At 62.9% G+C, this 14,827-nt stretch overlaps 1 protein-coding gene across 4 annotated transcripts in view; it reads right to left on the bottom strand.

The window, feature by feature from the left end:
- TPCN2 (two pore segment channel 2) overlaps positions 1-13,002 on the bottom strand; it is a 31,570-nt gene extending 18,568 nt beyond the window's left edge. The window contains exons 1-7 of one of the 4 annotated variants that reach the window (XR_011564984.1): positions 12,822-13,002; positions 8,381-8,445; positions 7,537-7,613; positions 6,984-7,161; positions 5,659-5,775; positions 1,914-2,020; positions 687-759 (exon numbers count right to left, since the gene is read on the bottom strand). Coding sequence is in view for 1 of the 4 variants with exons in the window: in XM_070783101.1 (XP_070639202.1) it covers positions 687-759; positions 1,914-2,020; positions 5,659-5,775; positions 6,984-7,161; positions 7,537-7,613; positions 8,381-8,445; positions 12,822-12,933 (729 nt within the window). In the remaining 3 variants the exon portion in view is untranslated. The remainder of the gene's footprint in view (positions 1-686; positions 760-1,913; positions 2,021-5,658; positions 5,776-6,983; positions 7,162-7,536; positions 7,614-8,380; positions 8,446-12,821) is intronic. The other 3 variants (XR_011564982.1, XR_011564983.1, XM_070783101.1) reach the window with 3 other exon arrangements.
- Between the last annotated feature and the right edge of the window lie 1,825 nt (positions 13,003-14,827).

Genomic DNA, 14,827 nt, shown 5'->3' with positions numbered 1-14,827 from the left:
ACACACACAGAGACACACCCATGCATGTACACACAGAGACAGAAACACATACACAGCACACACAGACACCCCCATGCGTGTACACACAGAGATAGAAACACACACACACAGACACCCCCATGCATGCACACAGAGATAGAAACACACACAGAGACACACCCATGCATGTACACACAGAGACAGAAACACATACACAGCACACACAGTTACACACACACAGACACCCCCATGCATGCACACACAGAGACAGAAACACACACACAGACATACACAGTTACACACACACACACGACATCCCCTTGTGTGTACACGCAGAGACAGAAACACACAGCACACACAGTCACATAGACACACACACAGACACCCCCATGCGTGTACACACAAAGACAGAAACACACACACAACATGCTCACAGAGTTACACAGACAACACCTCCACACAGCAAGAAGCCGGGGGCTGGGAAGCAGTGAGGGGCAAAGAGGGGAGGGGTCCAGGCAGGAAGGGGTCTCCTCTGGAGAAACAGGCAGGGGCTGAGAGGGGCTGCCCTGACGGCCGGTCTGAGAGGCCTCCATCTAAGAGGGGTGCAGAGAAGGAGGGCCAGTGAGCGGCCGGTGGACCGACGGGGGTGGCACTGTGGGTCGCCTGGCGGGCTGCTGCCTGGCGGAGCAGAGCAGAGAGCGCCGTACCTTCTCGCCGGTGAAGAGCAGCATCCCAAACACAGTGAAGAGACACAGGTGCACGGCCAGCAGCAGCCCGACGCTGGGGGGAGCGGAAGCGGCACTCAGCGCCGGGCGGACGCAGTCCCGGCTCCACTGACCCGGCCCAGCAGGGAGCTCCCTGCCCCAAGCCAGCCCTGCTCAGCCGCTCAGTGCACTCTGGCAGAAGTGCAACCCTAGCAAACCTGTCCCAGGAGAGACAGTTCCAAGGACCCCCGGGACTCGCAGAGGAGAAAGACCACTGCCATCAACCTGGGCCAGCGGTGAGGGGTCAGCCACGTGAGTCATGGGGGTGGGGGTGCGGGGAGAGGGTGGGGGGCCAGGGACGGAGAGAAGTGAGTGGTCACAGCCAAGGCAGGAAGCGTATGCAGGATGGAGCAGGGGACAGGGGTCAAGGCAAGGCTGTTAAGAGGGCTGCCTTAGGTGCAAGACAGAGACCCCCAAATGCCTGCCTGCCCACAAGCCCCCCTGGCCAGAGGAAGGGAGCCCCACGCCCCCAGCAGGGAGCAGAAACCCCACCCCGCCCTGCCAGCCCACTTGACCCAGCGCCCACCTGACCCCAGCACCCACCTGACCCCAGCACCCACCTGTTTCAGCGCCCACCTGACCCCAGCGCCCACCTGACCCCAGCACCCACCTGTTTCAGCGCCCACCTGACCCCAGCGCCCACCTGACCCCAGGGCCCACCTGTCCCAGGGCCCACCTGACTCCAGCACCCAGCTGACCCCAGGGCCCACCTGACCCCACGCCCACCTGTCCCAGGGCCCACCTGGCCCCCATGCCCACCTGACCCAGCGCCCATCTGTCCTCAGCGTTCACCTGACTCAGCGCTCACCTGACCCAGCGCTCACCTGACCCCACGGCCCACCTGACCCCAGCGCCCAACTGGCCCAGTGCCCACCTGGCCCCGGTGCCCACCTGTCCCAGCGCCCGTCTGTCCCCAGCATCTACCTGACCCAGCGCCCACCTGACCCCAGCGCCCACCTGACCCAGCGCCCACCTGGCCCCCGTGCCCACCTGACCCAGCGCCCATCAACCCCAGTGCCCACCTGGCCCAGCGCCCACCTGGCCCAGCGCCCACCTGACCCCAGCACCCACCTGGCCCAGCGCCCACCTGACCCCACGGCCCACCTGACCCCAGCGCCCACCTGGCCCAGCTCCCACCTGACCCCACAGCCCACCTGGCCCAGCGCCCACCTGGCCATCTCCGGCAGCGAGCGCCTGATGCACTTGAGTGTCTTCTTCATCATGGAGGAATTCTGCATGAGGAAGAAGGGGCGCAGCAGCCGGCGCACTCGCAGGGGCTGTAAGAGACCCACACAGGGACCCTGAGCGCGGCCCCCAGGATGGGGCCAGAGACCCAACGCCTGGTGAGGACGGCCATGGCCCTGGCTGTCCCCAGGCTGCCCACTTGGCCGACCTTGACTTCCACGTCCCTCCGAGCCCAGGTCGAACCCAGGGCCCCCAGGCCCCCAGACGTGCCAGCATCAGGCCGGTGGGTGGCCAGCCTGTCTCTCCAGCCCCCTACCCCGCTCTCACAGAGGGCAGGCGCCCCTGGACCTGTCTGGGAAGCCACTGTCCTGCCCTCCGGGGGCTGTCCCAGGCCTCCTCAATCTGTGGCCCCCAGCCCCTCATATGCTCTGGGTCACAGCCTCCCACACAGACCAGACCGGCAGAAACAGCAAGAACCCCACAACGCCACGCTCACACATGCACACACACACCCACACCTCCACACTCACACATACACTCACACCTCCACGCTCACACACACACCCCCACACCTCCACGCTCACACACACCCACACCTCCACGCTCACACACACCCACACCTCCACGCTCACACATACACCCACACCTCCACGCTCACAAACACACCCACACCTCCATGCTCATACAAGCGTACACACACACCTCCATGCTCACACACACACCCTACACCTCCATGCTCACACAAGCACACACACACACCCACACCTCCACGCTCACATACACACCCGCACCTCCATGCTCACACAAGCGTACACACACACCTCTGTGCTCACACACACACTCTGGACCTCCATGCTCACACAAGCACACACACACCCACATCTCCACGCTCACACACACACACCCACACCTCCACGCTCACACACATTCTGGACTCCACGCTCACACAAGCACACACACACCCTTACCTCCACACTCACACACACACACACACACTATACATCCATGCTCACACACACCCCTCCACACTCACACAAGTGCACACACACACACCTCCACGCTCACACACACACACCTCTATGCTCACACACACACTCTGGACCTCCATGCTCACACAAGCACACACACACACCCTATACCTCCACGCTCACAGACACACACACCTGTACCTCCATGCTCAGACACACACTCTGGACCTCCATGCTCACACACACACATCCTATACCTCCATGCTCACGCTCACACACACACACACACACACACACCCACACCTCCATGCTCACACACACACTCTGGACCTCCATGCTCACACACACACACCTTCACACTCACACACACACACACCTGCACCTCCACATTCACACACACACCACCCCCACCCCTCCACGTGCTCTCACACACCCACGCCTCCATGCTCACACACACACACACACACACACACACACACACACATCAACACACACCCCTTCCTCTCCCCCTCCTGTCACACCCGAGGGCCCTCCTCCCTGTGCTTAGGACCCTGGCCCCTCAGAGGCCCCCCAGGGCTCTTACCCCGTCCCCACATGCACACACACACCACGTGCTTCAATACCTTCCACTCACAACCAAAACGCCGCACTCCCCTTCGCTCATCTGTTCCTTGTCCCTGTTCCAGACGATCCACCCACCTGCCCGAGATGCTGGACCGGCCCACGGTGACCGCCAAGTCTCTGAGCCCAAGATCACCTCCTGTCTCCCAGCCTGGCCGGCAGGCGCCCCCCCACCTGACACCTGGGTCACCCACTCTGTGCCCGACCACGTGCGGACCCCGAGTCCCTCCTCCCCTCTCGCTGGCCTCACGGCCAGGGAACTGGTCTGTCCTTACAGTATTGAGGGCCCCTCCACATTCAATCTACAACTCAAACTGTCAACTCCAGACATTTTCCAGCGGGCATCTTCTTGTCTCACAAACACAAGGCTGATGGCCTCCCCTCCCTGCCCAAGCCCTCCACGACCACCTGCAAGCCCAGGGCACCCTCCCCTCACCTCCAGCCGGCAGCCGCACTGGGCACCCTCACCCCCACCCCTGCTCAGCTGGCCGCCTGCCCCCTGCAGCCTGGGAGGACGGGGATGGGGGTCATGCCCGGGGCCAACAGTATGGACCTCCCCACCCTGGCCTCTGGCACAGCCCAGTGCCGGCCCCACTGTGGCCCCCAGGGGGACTTGCCAGCCCCTCCCCAAGCAAGTCATCTGTCCTCAGCAGACGGGCGGGTGGGTGTGGACTCTGCCCCCCGCCCCCCCTACCTCTCCCAGGACCACCCCCAAGGAGGGTGTTTCTGAACCACAGCTGTCCGTGAAAAGGACTGGCCGCCGGTAGGCAGGGCGCAGAGCTCTAGTTACCATGGCGGGCTTGGGGAGCTGCCACCAAAGACGGACAGGGAGGTCTGTGTGGGCTCCCGAGGGACGTCCAGGACAAACAACTGTCACAAAACTCCAGGAATAAAGAGGCAGGACCACCATGGACTTGAGCCCCTCAGGAGTGAAGGTCTCTGTGTACAGAGACCCAGGGATGTGGGGCTGGGGCAGGGAGACTGCAAGTATGAGTTCGGGTCCCCAGCCTCTCAGCACACAAGCCACGCATCCTCCCTGCTGGTTACACGGCCCTCGTGCCTCTCTCTTCCCTAATTTCACGGAGGACCCTCACCCAGGATGTTCGGTGACACTTGATGGACACAGTGACCATCGCTCAGAAACGGAGCCGGCGGTGGCTGGGCTGGCCTCTGCCTCGTCTGGGGAGGAGGCGAGCCTTCTCCTTGGTGGGGATGGGGCGGCAGCTCCTCAGGGAGGAGGGTCCTCGTGCAGGGATGTGGAGGAGGCACGGGGGTGGGGGGGAGGCTGCAGGGGGCACCACCCCTCACCCCCGCAGCCCTGCTGTGAGCTGACACAGCTCACACAGGGCACCACCCCGACACCCCTGACACCTGCATCGGCTGCCCCACTGGGCGGGAGGGCAGCAGGAGGGGGCAGGGGGTGCCCGCTGGCCTCTGTCCATGTGCTGTTCCCGCTGGCAGCACCCGGGATGTGCCCCCTCCCCAGCATCCAGCACCCCCAGAACTAAGCCACCGCCGCACCTCTTGGAAGCAGAGGGCCAGAGCCCCTCCCCTGAGTTCCACAGCCCCAGTCTCTCCTCTACTCCCCCAGCCCCAGGGCAGGGGCTTTCCCCTCTCACTTTCTTACTCAAGCCCTGTCTGAGCCCCTATGGTAAATTCTCTCGAAAGCACCTGACGGGGCTTCTGTGTCCCCAACCGGCCCTCAGGGCTACAGACGCCCCCAAACCCACACCTGCAAGCTTGGATCTATCGAATCACAGGGCGGTGCCTCTGGGTGTTCTGGGCAGGCAGTGCGCCTGGGGGTGGGATTGCAGATGGCAGGCAGGACCAGACCCTGGAACTCGCCCCCAGGGCCTCGCGCCTTCCCTGGGACTGAAGGTGGGGACAAGGCTCCGGCTTGTGGGTGACTGAGCAGGATGGCGCAGAGCTGGGCCAGAGGGACACTGGGCCCCAGGGCTCTCCCCCACACCCCACACCGTTCATCTGCGCCCCCACCCCCAAAAACTCCCTGCTGTCCTCGAAGCGCCTGGCCACCCCCTCTGCAGAGCCCCAGGGCTCTCCCCCACACCCCACACCATTCATCTGCGCCCCCACCCCCCTCTAGAGCTCCCCCTCCCCCTCGGAGCCGCCTGACCACCCACCTCCTGGCAGACGAGACTCAGTGACACGGTCCAGTCCAGGAGAGACGCAAGCAGCACCACAAGGTAGGCCAGCAGCCAGGGGTTCCTCCGGAACTGGGCCCACCCGATCAGGTAGCTCTGCAAGACAGATGGCGGCTGAGCGGGCGCAGCCAGTGCGAGGCCTGCACCATGTGGACGCTGGGGCGCTGGGCGGCCCCAGGGAGCCGCGTGGTCCCCGCGTGACTCGGAGCAGGAACTGGGCGCCGGGCGGGCAGGAGGCCACGCGCCTCACCCAGCCTGCTCGTGACCACGGGCGCGGCACTGACCCGCTCCAGCCTGTCCTCACAGCCGTCCTGCCTGTCTGGTCACCACCGCGGCTTGTGCATGGGGACAGTTCCGGAAAAACCAGGAACCAGTGCAGTGGCCCAGGGGCCAGCCTTGGGAGGGTGGGTTTGTCATCTGGGTGGCCGGCACCTAACTTTCTATCACTGACGCCCCCCAGAGGTCACTATTTGCAGATAAAACCCACGCTCTCTCCCACCTTCCGAGACTTCCCCAACGGACCGGCCATTCAAAAAAGGCCAATGAAAACTCACCACTTTCAGTTCCAGGTTAAAACCCCCAGACCTCCTAACCACATCATAGGCTAAAAAAGGAGAAATAAGACATTGCCTGGGGCCCTTGGTCACACACGCACTGAGGCTCACCCATGCCCCTCGGGGTCAGACCACAGAGGCTGAACTGCCCCCTGAAGGGACGCAGGCAGGGTGCAGCTGGCTCAGCCCTGGACGTGCCCGTGAGGCTGACGCAGTGGCGTCACGGCTGTTTATCAGAAGTGGTGGGAGACCTGGCCAGCAGCGGGGTCTCACTGGCGGGTCCCTGTGGCTCTGACGCCCTGACACAGCCCAGCTCGTGCCCCGCCCTGGCTTCTGGAAGGATCAGGGTCACCGAAGCCAGGCTGGCACACTGGCAGGGCATCTGTCCCGCCCCCAACACCAGCCCCGCCCCTCACCGGCCCCTCCCCTTGGGCTTCTCCCCGGACAGCGGGGCAGTGAGGCTGTGAAGAGACCCCTCCAGGGCCCACTTGATCAGCAGGGGTCTCTCCCCAGGGCAACACTGTGGACCCTCAGCCGTGCCCTCCCCGGGTCCCGTGAGGCTGCGCACCCCCATGGCTCGGCCGACCCCCATCAATGGTCTTGGAGGGGGAGGGCCGTCCAAGAGGCAGGTCTGTGCCCTGCGGGTCAAAGTGCACGGTTGGGACAGGCGGCTGGCTCCAGGAGGGGGAAGGATGAACCCGGGAAGCCGTGGCGGGGCGGGAGGGCAAGGTGGACGAGCTGGCCCCTCACCTTCACGGAGACGTCGGCTACAAAGACCAGCAGGCAGAGCGCCTCGACGCCCTCAGTCAGGCCGCAGGGCGGCTCCCAGGGGGCCGGGCGGTAGCGCACGTCCGAGGTGCGCGTGAGCGAGGAAGGGGTCTCGACGAAGGCCAAAGCCAGGATCAAGAAAATGGTGAAGCTCAGAATCCTGGAAAAGGAACCGAAACTGGTCAGAAGGCACGAACCAGCCACGCTCGGGGCCCAGAGAGCAGCCCAGCAGGCGGGATGCCTGGAAAGCGGCAGGGAAGAGACTCCACGGGTCCAAAGGCCGGGGCCCACACTTCCTGCTCCGGGGCCACCCGCGTGTGGTCAGACCACACACACCGGGTCCAAATTCAGGTGCCACGGCTGGCCGGAAGATTCTGGAAAGGAGCCCTCACCACAGAGGGGCCCTTTCTGCCTCTGCTCCAGTAAGAAGGGAAGACAGCGGCTCCTCGTCCACCCCAGGGAGGGGAGCCTGCCTGCCCCCCGAAAGCCCCCCAGGCCCGGCCGCAGGAGCCCCGTGGGGCGCGTGCCCGCTCACCACTGGCTGCTGCTGGAGTAGTACCACCTGTAGAGCCACAGAGACCGGGCGTCCATGCGGTGGTTGATGGAGCGATACTGGAAGTGGAGGTCACACGGGGCGGTGAGGGTCCCCTCGGTGCCACACCGCACAGCCAGCCCATGCAGGGCAGCCCCTCACCCCACCACACGTCCACGGCAGGGACACAGCCCGGCGATCACAGAGTCCACTCCACAGGGACTGGGGGCTCGTGGCCACCCAGCAGGGTCAGACCCTCCCAAGCTGCAAGGTTTCCTGGCAGAGGGAGAACGCCCAAGGGCCGGACTCCGGGGCCAGCCAGTGGACGGACCCCGGCCTGCTGGATGCACAGCTGTGCACACAGCTGTGTCTGCCCGTGAGGCTCTCCTCACTTCTGTGCAAGGCCGACCCCGCCCCGCCTCAGCTGGGTCACCCTCCAGGATGCCGCCAGCCTCATCCCCAGCTGGCTCCCACAGTCTATCTCCCTGATTAACCCGGGGTGTCGTCTGCAGGCAAAGGAAGGTCATGCCACCTCTGGGTATCTTTCAAAGAACCCAGAGCAGTACGGCACACGACAGGCCTGGGCAGATGGTGAATCGGCAAAATGAGTGACCAGGGACCCAGAAGGGCACCTGGCGCACGTCTCCTAAGGAGGGCTGGAGGGGACCAAGCCCTAAATCCCGGTCAGCACGGGGGCGACGACTGTATGGCCCAGCAACCACAGCTTGGCCCCAGGATGGCAGGGGTGAAGGGGCCAGCGGAGCAGCGCCTGCCCAGCCCCCACAAGCCCCAGGGCAAGCGCCCGCCCAGCCCCCACAAGCCCCAGGGCAAGCGCCCGCCCACCCACCTGGATGGCGTCTTCGATGAGGACCACAGCCTGGTCCAAGCACAGATCCCGCCTGGCCGCGGCGCCTGTGGGCAGAGGGGACACGGCGGGTGAGGAGTGGGATCGGGAGATGCTCGCCCAGCCCAGGACTCCTGGGGAGAGCAAGGCGAGGACCTAGCTGCAACCTTTCAGAGGCTCTGGAATGAGATGCCTGCGCCCTGGGCGGGGCAGGGTCTGAACGACAGGCTCCGGGCCCAGGACAGGAGTGGCCCCCACAGTGCCCATCTCCCCGTCCAATGGGGGTGTTAACATCCGCCCAGCTGGGCCCCCAAGGCGAGTGCAGGACCCCCAGGGCCAGCCTGGCGCATGCACTGTGTTCATGGTCCCCCTCCCCACGCCGTCCCACCGCGGGCCTCCGGGCGGCCTTTGTCAGGACACCGCGGCCCAGCTGCCTTGACTGCGAGATGGGGTGGTGCTCCCAGCCAGCCGCCTGCCAAACAAGGGCACGGGTCTCACACTGCCACTTCAGCGTCACGTCTAGAAGCCCGAGGTGCTGCGTGACCCTCCACCAGATACGGAGACCTAAGAAGGGCCTTCTGGGGTCATCGTGTCCCCCTAATTCCCCCCCACCCCGGCTCGTGTCATGAGCCCACAGGGCCAGGTGGCCACAGCCAAGTCACCCCAAGGGCAGGAGCCGAGGGAGCCTTTGCCAACCGGACAGGGGCCATCAGGGGCCAGGGAGGACCGACTACGAGGGGCCTTTGGGCAGGACAAGTCGAGGGCTCCAACCTCAGCCCGGTACCCCAGTCCCCCCATCAGGGAGCTTCGGGCTGCGCACCTGGTCGGTGCCCTTGGCCGGGCGTGCTGCCTGCCGCCTGGTGAGCAGGGGCGCCGCTCCGACTCTGCACCGGACCACTCCCTGACACAGGGGTGTGAGAAAGGCATGAGGAGCTGCAGCCCAGGGAGGCAGGGAACCCCTCAGAGAGGCCGCGGGGGGCGGGCGGGGCGCAGCCCAGGTACCCAGGACACAGAGCCGGCACACAGCCCCCAGCGGCTCGCAGGGCTTTGAGACGAGCTGAACTAACCAGTCACCATTCCTGTTGAAGACTACTCTCACGTCTGGTCCCTGGAGGTCAGCAGCTGCCAAAACCACCCTTCATGGGTACCAAGAGAAGACAGAGAAGCAGAGAGATGCCCAAGAAAGGGGACGCTGGACACCTGGGCAGAGCTCCAGACCACTGCCAACTCTTGTCTGCCGTCCCCAGGTAGGCTGTGTCACTGTCCTCCGAGCCCGTGCAGCGGGGTCCAGGAACCAATGGGGGACATGGGGGACCATGGACAGAGACAGGGGGCGGGACTCTGCCATCACCCTGCTGTGTCACCTAGAACAAGCACCATGTCCGTCGGCACCTCGGGGTCCCCCCACAGACAACCTCCACGCTCACCCCCAGGGGCCCAGGAGTTCCCCGGGGGCAGGCTCTGAGGGTGGCGACCGCTGCTTCCCCGGAAAGCCTCCCGGGCACGCTGCGATCTGAGGCAGCTCGGTTTTGCTCCCTGCTGCGTCCACTGAGCCCAGGCCGCCGCGGGGCACACAGTGGCTGGGGACGCCTGTCGACCCACAGCCAAGGGGCACCTGGGGAGGCAGAACGGTCTGAGGGCCCCCATATCATGAAAACCCAGGTGAGAGACGGAGCTCGGCCTGAGGGGACCCAAGGAGACGAGCTGCCTGCATAAGACAGGCAGCCAGAGGCCCCAGAGCTTGCTCCAGGACACGGACTGGGGGCCGCTGGAGGGGCTCGCTCAACTCTGGCCACCCGGCCCTTGAAGCGCCAGACCCCCCAGGGCCCTCCCGCCCTGTCCTCCTGTTCCCCCCGCAGCAGCCTTCCACCTGCACCTCATAGCTTCCCCCGGGTCCCCCCAACCCCAGCAGAGAGTCCACACTCCACCCGCCTCCTCCCCTGCCGCTTCCTCCAGCCTGTGCCCTCCTCGCCACTCACCCCAAACTTGGCTCCACCAAGGCCAAGCTCTCCAAAGCCTCCACGCCCTTGCCCAGGCACCATCAGCCCTGCCAGGAGCACCATCCTGCAGCTTGGCGGTCTAGGAACTCACTGCCCCAGGGTGGGGTGCAGGGGGCAGGCAATCACCTGTCCACACTCCCATCTCCCCACTGGGCATACCAGGGAGGATGTCAGAGCACAGAGGACAAGAGGGTTCAAACACTGTGTCCCACGTCAGCCCTGCCCTGGTCCTCCTGCCCCAGGCCTCCCCTTCCCAACACCCCAGAATAAATCCCCTCCCGCGCTGGCTCCAGCTCCCCTCACCCTCTGGCTGGGCCTGTGTGACCCTGGGCGAGTCCCCTCCCGAGCTGGCTCCAGCCCCCTCACTTCCTGGCTGGGCCTGTGTGACCCTGGGCGAGTCCCCTCCCGTGCTGGCTCCAGCCCCCCTCACCCCCTGGCTGGGCCTGTGTGACCCTGGGCGAGTCCCCTCCTGCGCTGTGCCTCAGTTCCTGCAGGCCCTACACAACAGGACTGATGTGCAGGCTGAATGGGTTACTGTAGCTAACGTGCTACGCACAGTAAGCCCTTCATCAACACTCACTATCAGTATTCTTCTCAAAGCCCCTTCTATAGCATAGCAATCCCTTGTCCTCTGACTTTTCCATAACCAGTAAGAGGGTCATTCCCTGACCAGGAAAGGGAAGAGAAAACGACTATCCCCACCCTGCAGTCGTGGTCCATGAGGAGGGGCTGAATTGGGACCTGACCACAGGGGCTCACTGGGGCCCGAGGGGCACCCAGCAGCAGCCTTCCCCCACCTTTGTTCCTAGGAGAGTCTGGCTGTAGGCCAGACAGACCCTGAGTTCAGGGTCCTATCCAGCAGCCCTGCATGGGAGCTGGGGGTAAACTCAGTGAGGGTCCCCAGAGCCTGGCTGGACAGCCTGGCCAGGGAAATCCAGAACACAGGGTGTCTTGTCTGTTCTCAGAAGCCCTCACCAAGGCTACAGGGTCTGGACAAAGAGCCCTCCCCAGAGTACCCCCACACCAGCCACACTGCCTGCCCGGGTTCTTGTCTCTACAGTGAGGGTCTCATCTTCCTGGCCGTGCATTCTCCCGGGGCTGGACCTGCAATGATCACAGTTCTCTGCTCAGAATGGCTATCGGCACCAGTGAGCACCAACTCTGCCACCGGGCCAGGCATCTAGACTCTCTCTGAATCCTCACCAGGGCCCCCCTCCAGGGCAGCCCCAGTGACCACCTCCGTTTTACGAAGACTCAGAAAGGTTGGCTTCATCGATTCAATGGACGTGAGTTTGAGCCAACTCCAGGAGATGGTGAAGGACAGGGAAGCCTGGCGTGCTGCAGTCCATGGGGTCGGCAAGAGCCAGACACGACTGAGAGACTGAACAACAACAGAAAGGTTAGACCTACCAAGGTCACACAGCCAGGAAGTGGCAGCACCAGAAAGGCACCCGGACCTCCAGACACAAAGTCTGCTCCCCCTGAATACCACCATGTCCTATGTCCCTTTTCCGGGGCCCTGGGAGGCTTGGCACAGGCTGGATGGAGAACTGTCCTGGGACAGGCTCTGAGATGGGCAGGTGGGCATATTTCCTATCTCCGGTCAGGCACTCACCCCAACAGCCGGGCACACAGTACAGACCCCCCGCAGGCAGGAGCCCAGGCGGCCCCTTAAGGAGCACCCCATGTGGGACAGCAGCAGCTGCGACAGGTCCCAGGGCTGTGATCTTGCACCAGATGTGGACATTCTCGGGGTCTTAGTTTCCCCCTTCATAAAAGGAGGCTGAAGCCCTTCCCTCCCAAATCCAGCACCCAAAGCCCCTGGGATCTGACAGGGACAGAAAGCCTCCACCCTCCCAGGCCTCCCCAGGAATTAGCAGTCTTTCTGCCGATAAACAGGAAGGGCAGGCCAGAGCTGCGGAGGGCAAAGGCAGGAAGCCACCCCGGTTTGGGAAGCCTCACAATTCACTCCCAGCTGGATTTCACCTCGGCCACTTCCTGGCTGTGTGACCTTGGGTAGGGGAACGCCCCTCTCTGTGCCTCACTTTCCCGGATAAGAACTGGGGAAAACGGAAGTAGGTCGTCCTAGGAGTCACCAAGGCGATCTACGGAAAGTACGAAGCCCCGAGCCCACGGAGGGGACTAGGGGGTGGGGCGGGGGGACGGGGCTGGCCGCTCCCGGGCTGAGCGAGGCCTCTCTGTCCAGCCGGTCGGTGGAGCAGGGAGAGACCACCCCCCTCTCCCAGCAACCCCGCGCCCCCAGCTCCCAGGCCGGGATCGGGGTCCGCATGGCGCAGCCGCCCAGCCCTCCTCAAGGCCCGATCGGACCCCGGCCGGGGGAGAGGGGGGCGCGCCCGCAGCGACAGCAGGGACGCGACACGGGCCGCCGGGAACCCGACGCGCCGCCCCCGCGAGGCCCGGCCCCTCCCCAGGCCGCGGCTCACCAGGGCTCTCTTGGACGCTGCTGCAAGTGAGTACGCCCCTTGGGCAGTCGCGGCCGCTGCCGCCGCGGGCCCGGCTCAAAAGGGGTTCCGACTCTTCCAGGGTGTCCGCCATAGGGTCTCCGCCTGCCACCCGGACCGCGCAGAGGCGCTAAACGCGAGCTCCACCGCGCAGGCGCATTGCCCCCGCCCCGGGGTTCGGGCGGAGGCGGGGACAGCACTGTGATGAAGGGGCGTCCCTTCCCACCAGCCAGTAAGGATGGAGAGCTTGCTCATGGAGGCGGGACTTACCCGACTCCACGCCCCCTGGTGGGCGGGGCTCAACTTCCTGGTGGGAGGGGCTATAAAGGCCTAGGGGCGGGCAGAAGCGCGTTCTTAACGGGTGGTCCAGCCGGCTCAGTCCGCCCCACGTGGGCACGGGTTAGGAATGCTCATTCTTGGGCCGGCTCGACCCACCTTCATTGGAAGGACTGATGCTGAAGCTGAAACTCCAATACTTTGGCCACCTGATGCCAAGAACTGACTCATTGGAAAAAACCCTGATGCTGGGAAAGATCGAAGGTGGGAGGAGAAGGGGAGGACAGAGGATGAGATGGTTGGATGGCATCACCGACTCAACAGACATAAGTCTGAGTAGGCTCTGGGAGTTGGTGATGGACAGGGAAGCCTGGCGTGCTGCAGTCCATGGGGTTGCAAAGAGCCAGACACAACTAATTAGTATCCTTAATTACATCAGCAAAATCTCTTTTGCCATCTAACCCACCACAACCACAAGCATGATGGGGAGGGAGAGGTCATGGGACCCAAAATTCTGCCTCCCACAGAGTTCTGAAATAAGAAAAAGATTAAATTCCCCATAAGTGGTGGTGTTCAGTCGCTAAGTCATGTCTGATGCTTTGTGACCCCATGGACTGCAGCACACCAGGCTTCCCTGTCCTTCATTATCTAGAGTTTGCTCAAATTCCTGTCCATTGAAGTTGGTGATGCCATCCAACCATCTCATCTTCTGTCCCCCACTTTTCCTGCCCTCAATCTTTCCCAGCATCATGGTCATGGGAAAGGGGCGAAGGATAAGAACCAGAAGCTCACAAAAGAAGAAATATGAATAATGAGTGCTTGAAGCAAAGCTCCACCTGGTTAAAACAAAGATACACAAATTGCAGTAACAATGAAATCAGTGAGCCCATCACTTGGCAAGTATTTAAAAGATGATACAGCCCTGGTGGGCAAGACTGTGGTTATCCCAGGATGGTAGAGAGAAATCGCAGGACGTGTTTGTGGGTTTGGTTTGGGTTTGTTTTTTTGTTTTTTTTTAATCAGTTTGTATCTTCAAACCTGGGAAAAAGTAAGATATTTTTATTCTGAAAAAGCAAATAATAGATGCACACAGCTCTGGGCTTCCGTCTTGGCTCAGACAGTAAAGAATCTGCCTATAGTGCAGGAGACCCGGGTTTGTTCCCTGGGTCAGGAAGATCCTCCAGAGAAGGGAATGGTAACACACTCCAGTGTTCTTGCCTGGAGAATCCCATGGACAGAGGAGTCTGGTGGGCTACAGACAGACCATGGAGTTGCAGAGAGTCGAACACAACTAAGCAACTAACACTTTGCAAAAATGGCCCATCCCCCAAGGACTCATCTTTATTGCAATTAAAGAATTCCTTTGATGTTTATACAAACTCACGAGGCCAGAATGGAATGCAGTGCTGAGTAAGCATTTACGTGGACTTTGTGGTGCAAGCAAGGCTGGTTTGGATGCTGAACACAGAGTTAACACAGGAGCTCTAGCAAAAGGGAAGACAGGAACAAGGCTTCTGAGATGCCAATGTATGTCCTTGGTAGAACCAAACTGTCCCTGGGGCGCAGACAGATGGCCTCTGGGCCATGTCCATTGCTAGTTAGTTGGTCAGCCTTAGACTGTGGGGGAGTAAAGCCTGGGAGGGTCCTCTGGGTAGGCTGCTGGAGTGCCATGTGTGCACCTCCTGGGACCCGGGGCCCCAGCTAAGAGGGGC

Source organism: Bos indicus, chromosome 29 (genome assembly GCF_029378745.1).
Source record: "Bos indicus isolate NIAB-ARS_2022 breed Sahiwal x Tharparkar chromosome 29, NIAB-ARS_B.indTharparkar_mat_pri_1.0, whole genome shotgun sequence".
Classification (NCBI taxonomy): Eukaryota; Metazoa; Chordata; class Mammalia; order Artiodactyla; family Bovidae; genus Bos; species Bos indicus.
The sequence above is the reverse complement of the archived record's forward strand: the minus strand, read 5'-3'. Positions and strand labels throughout refer to the sequence as shown.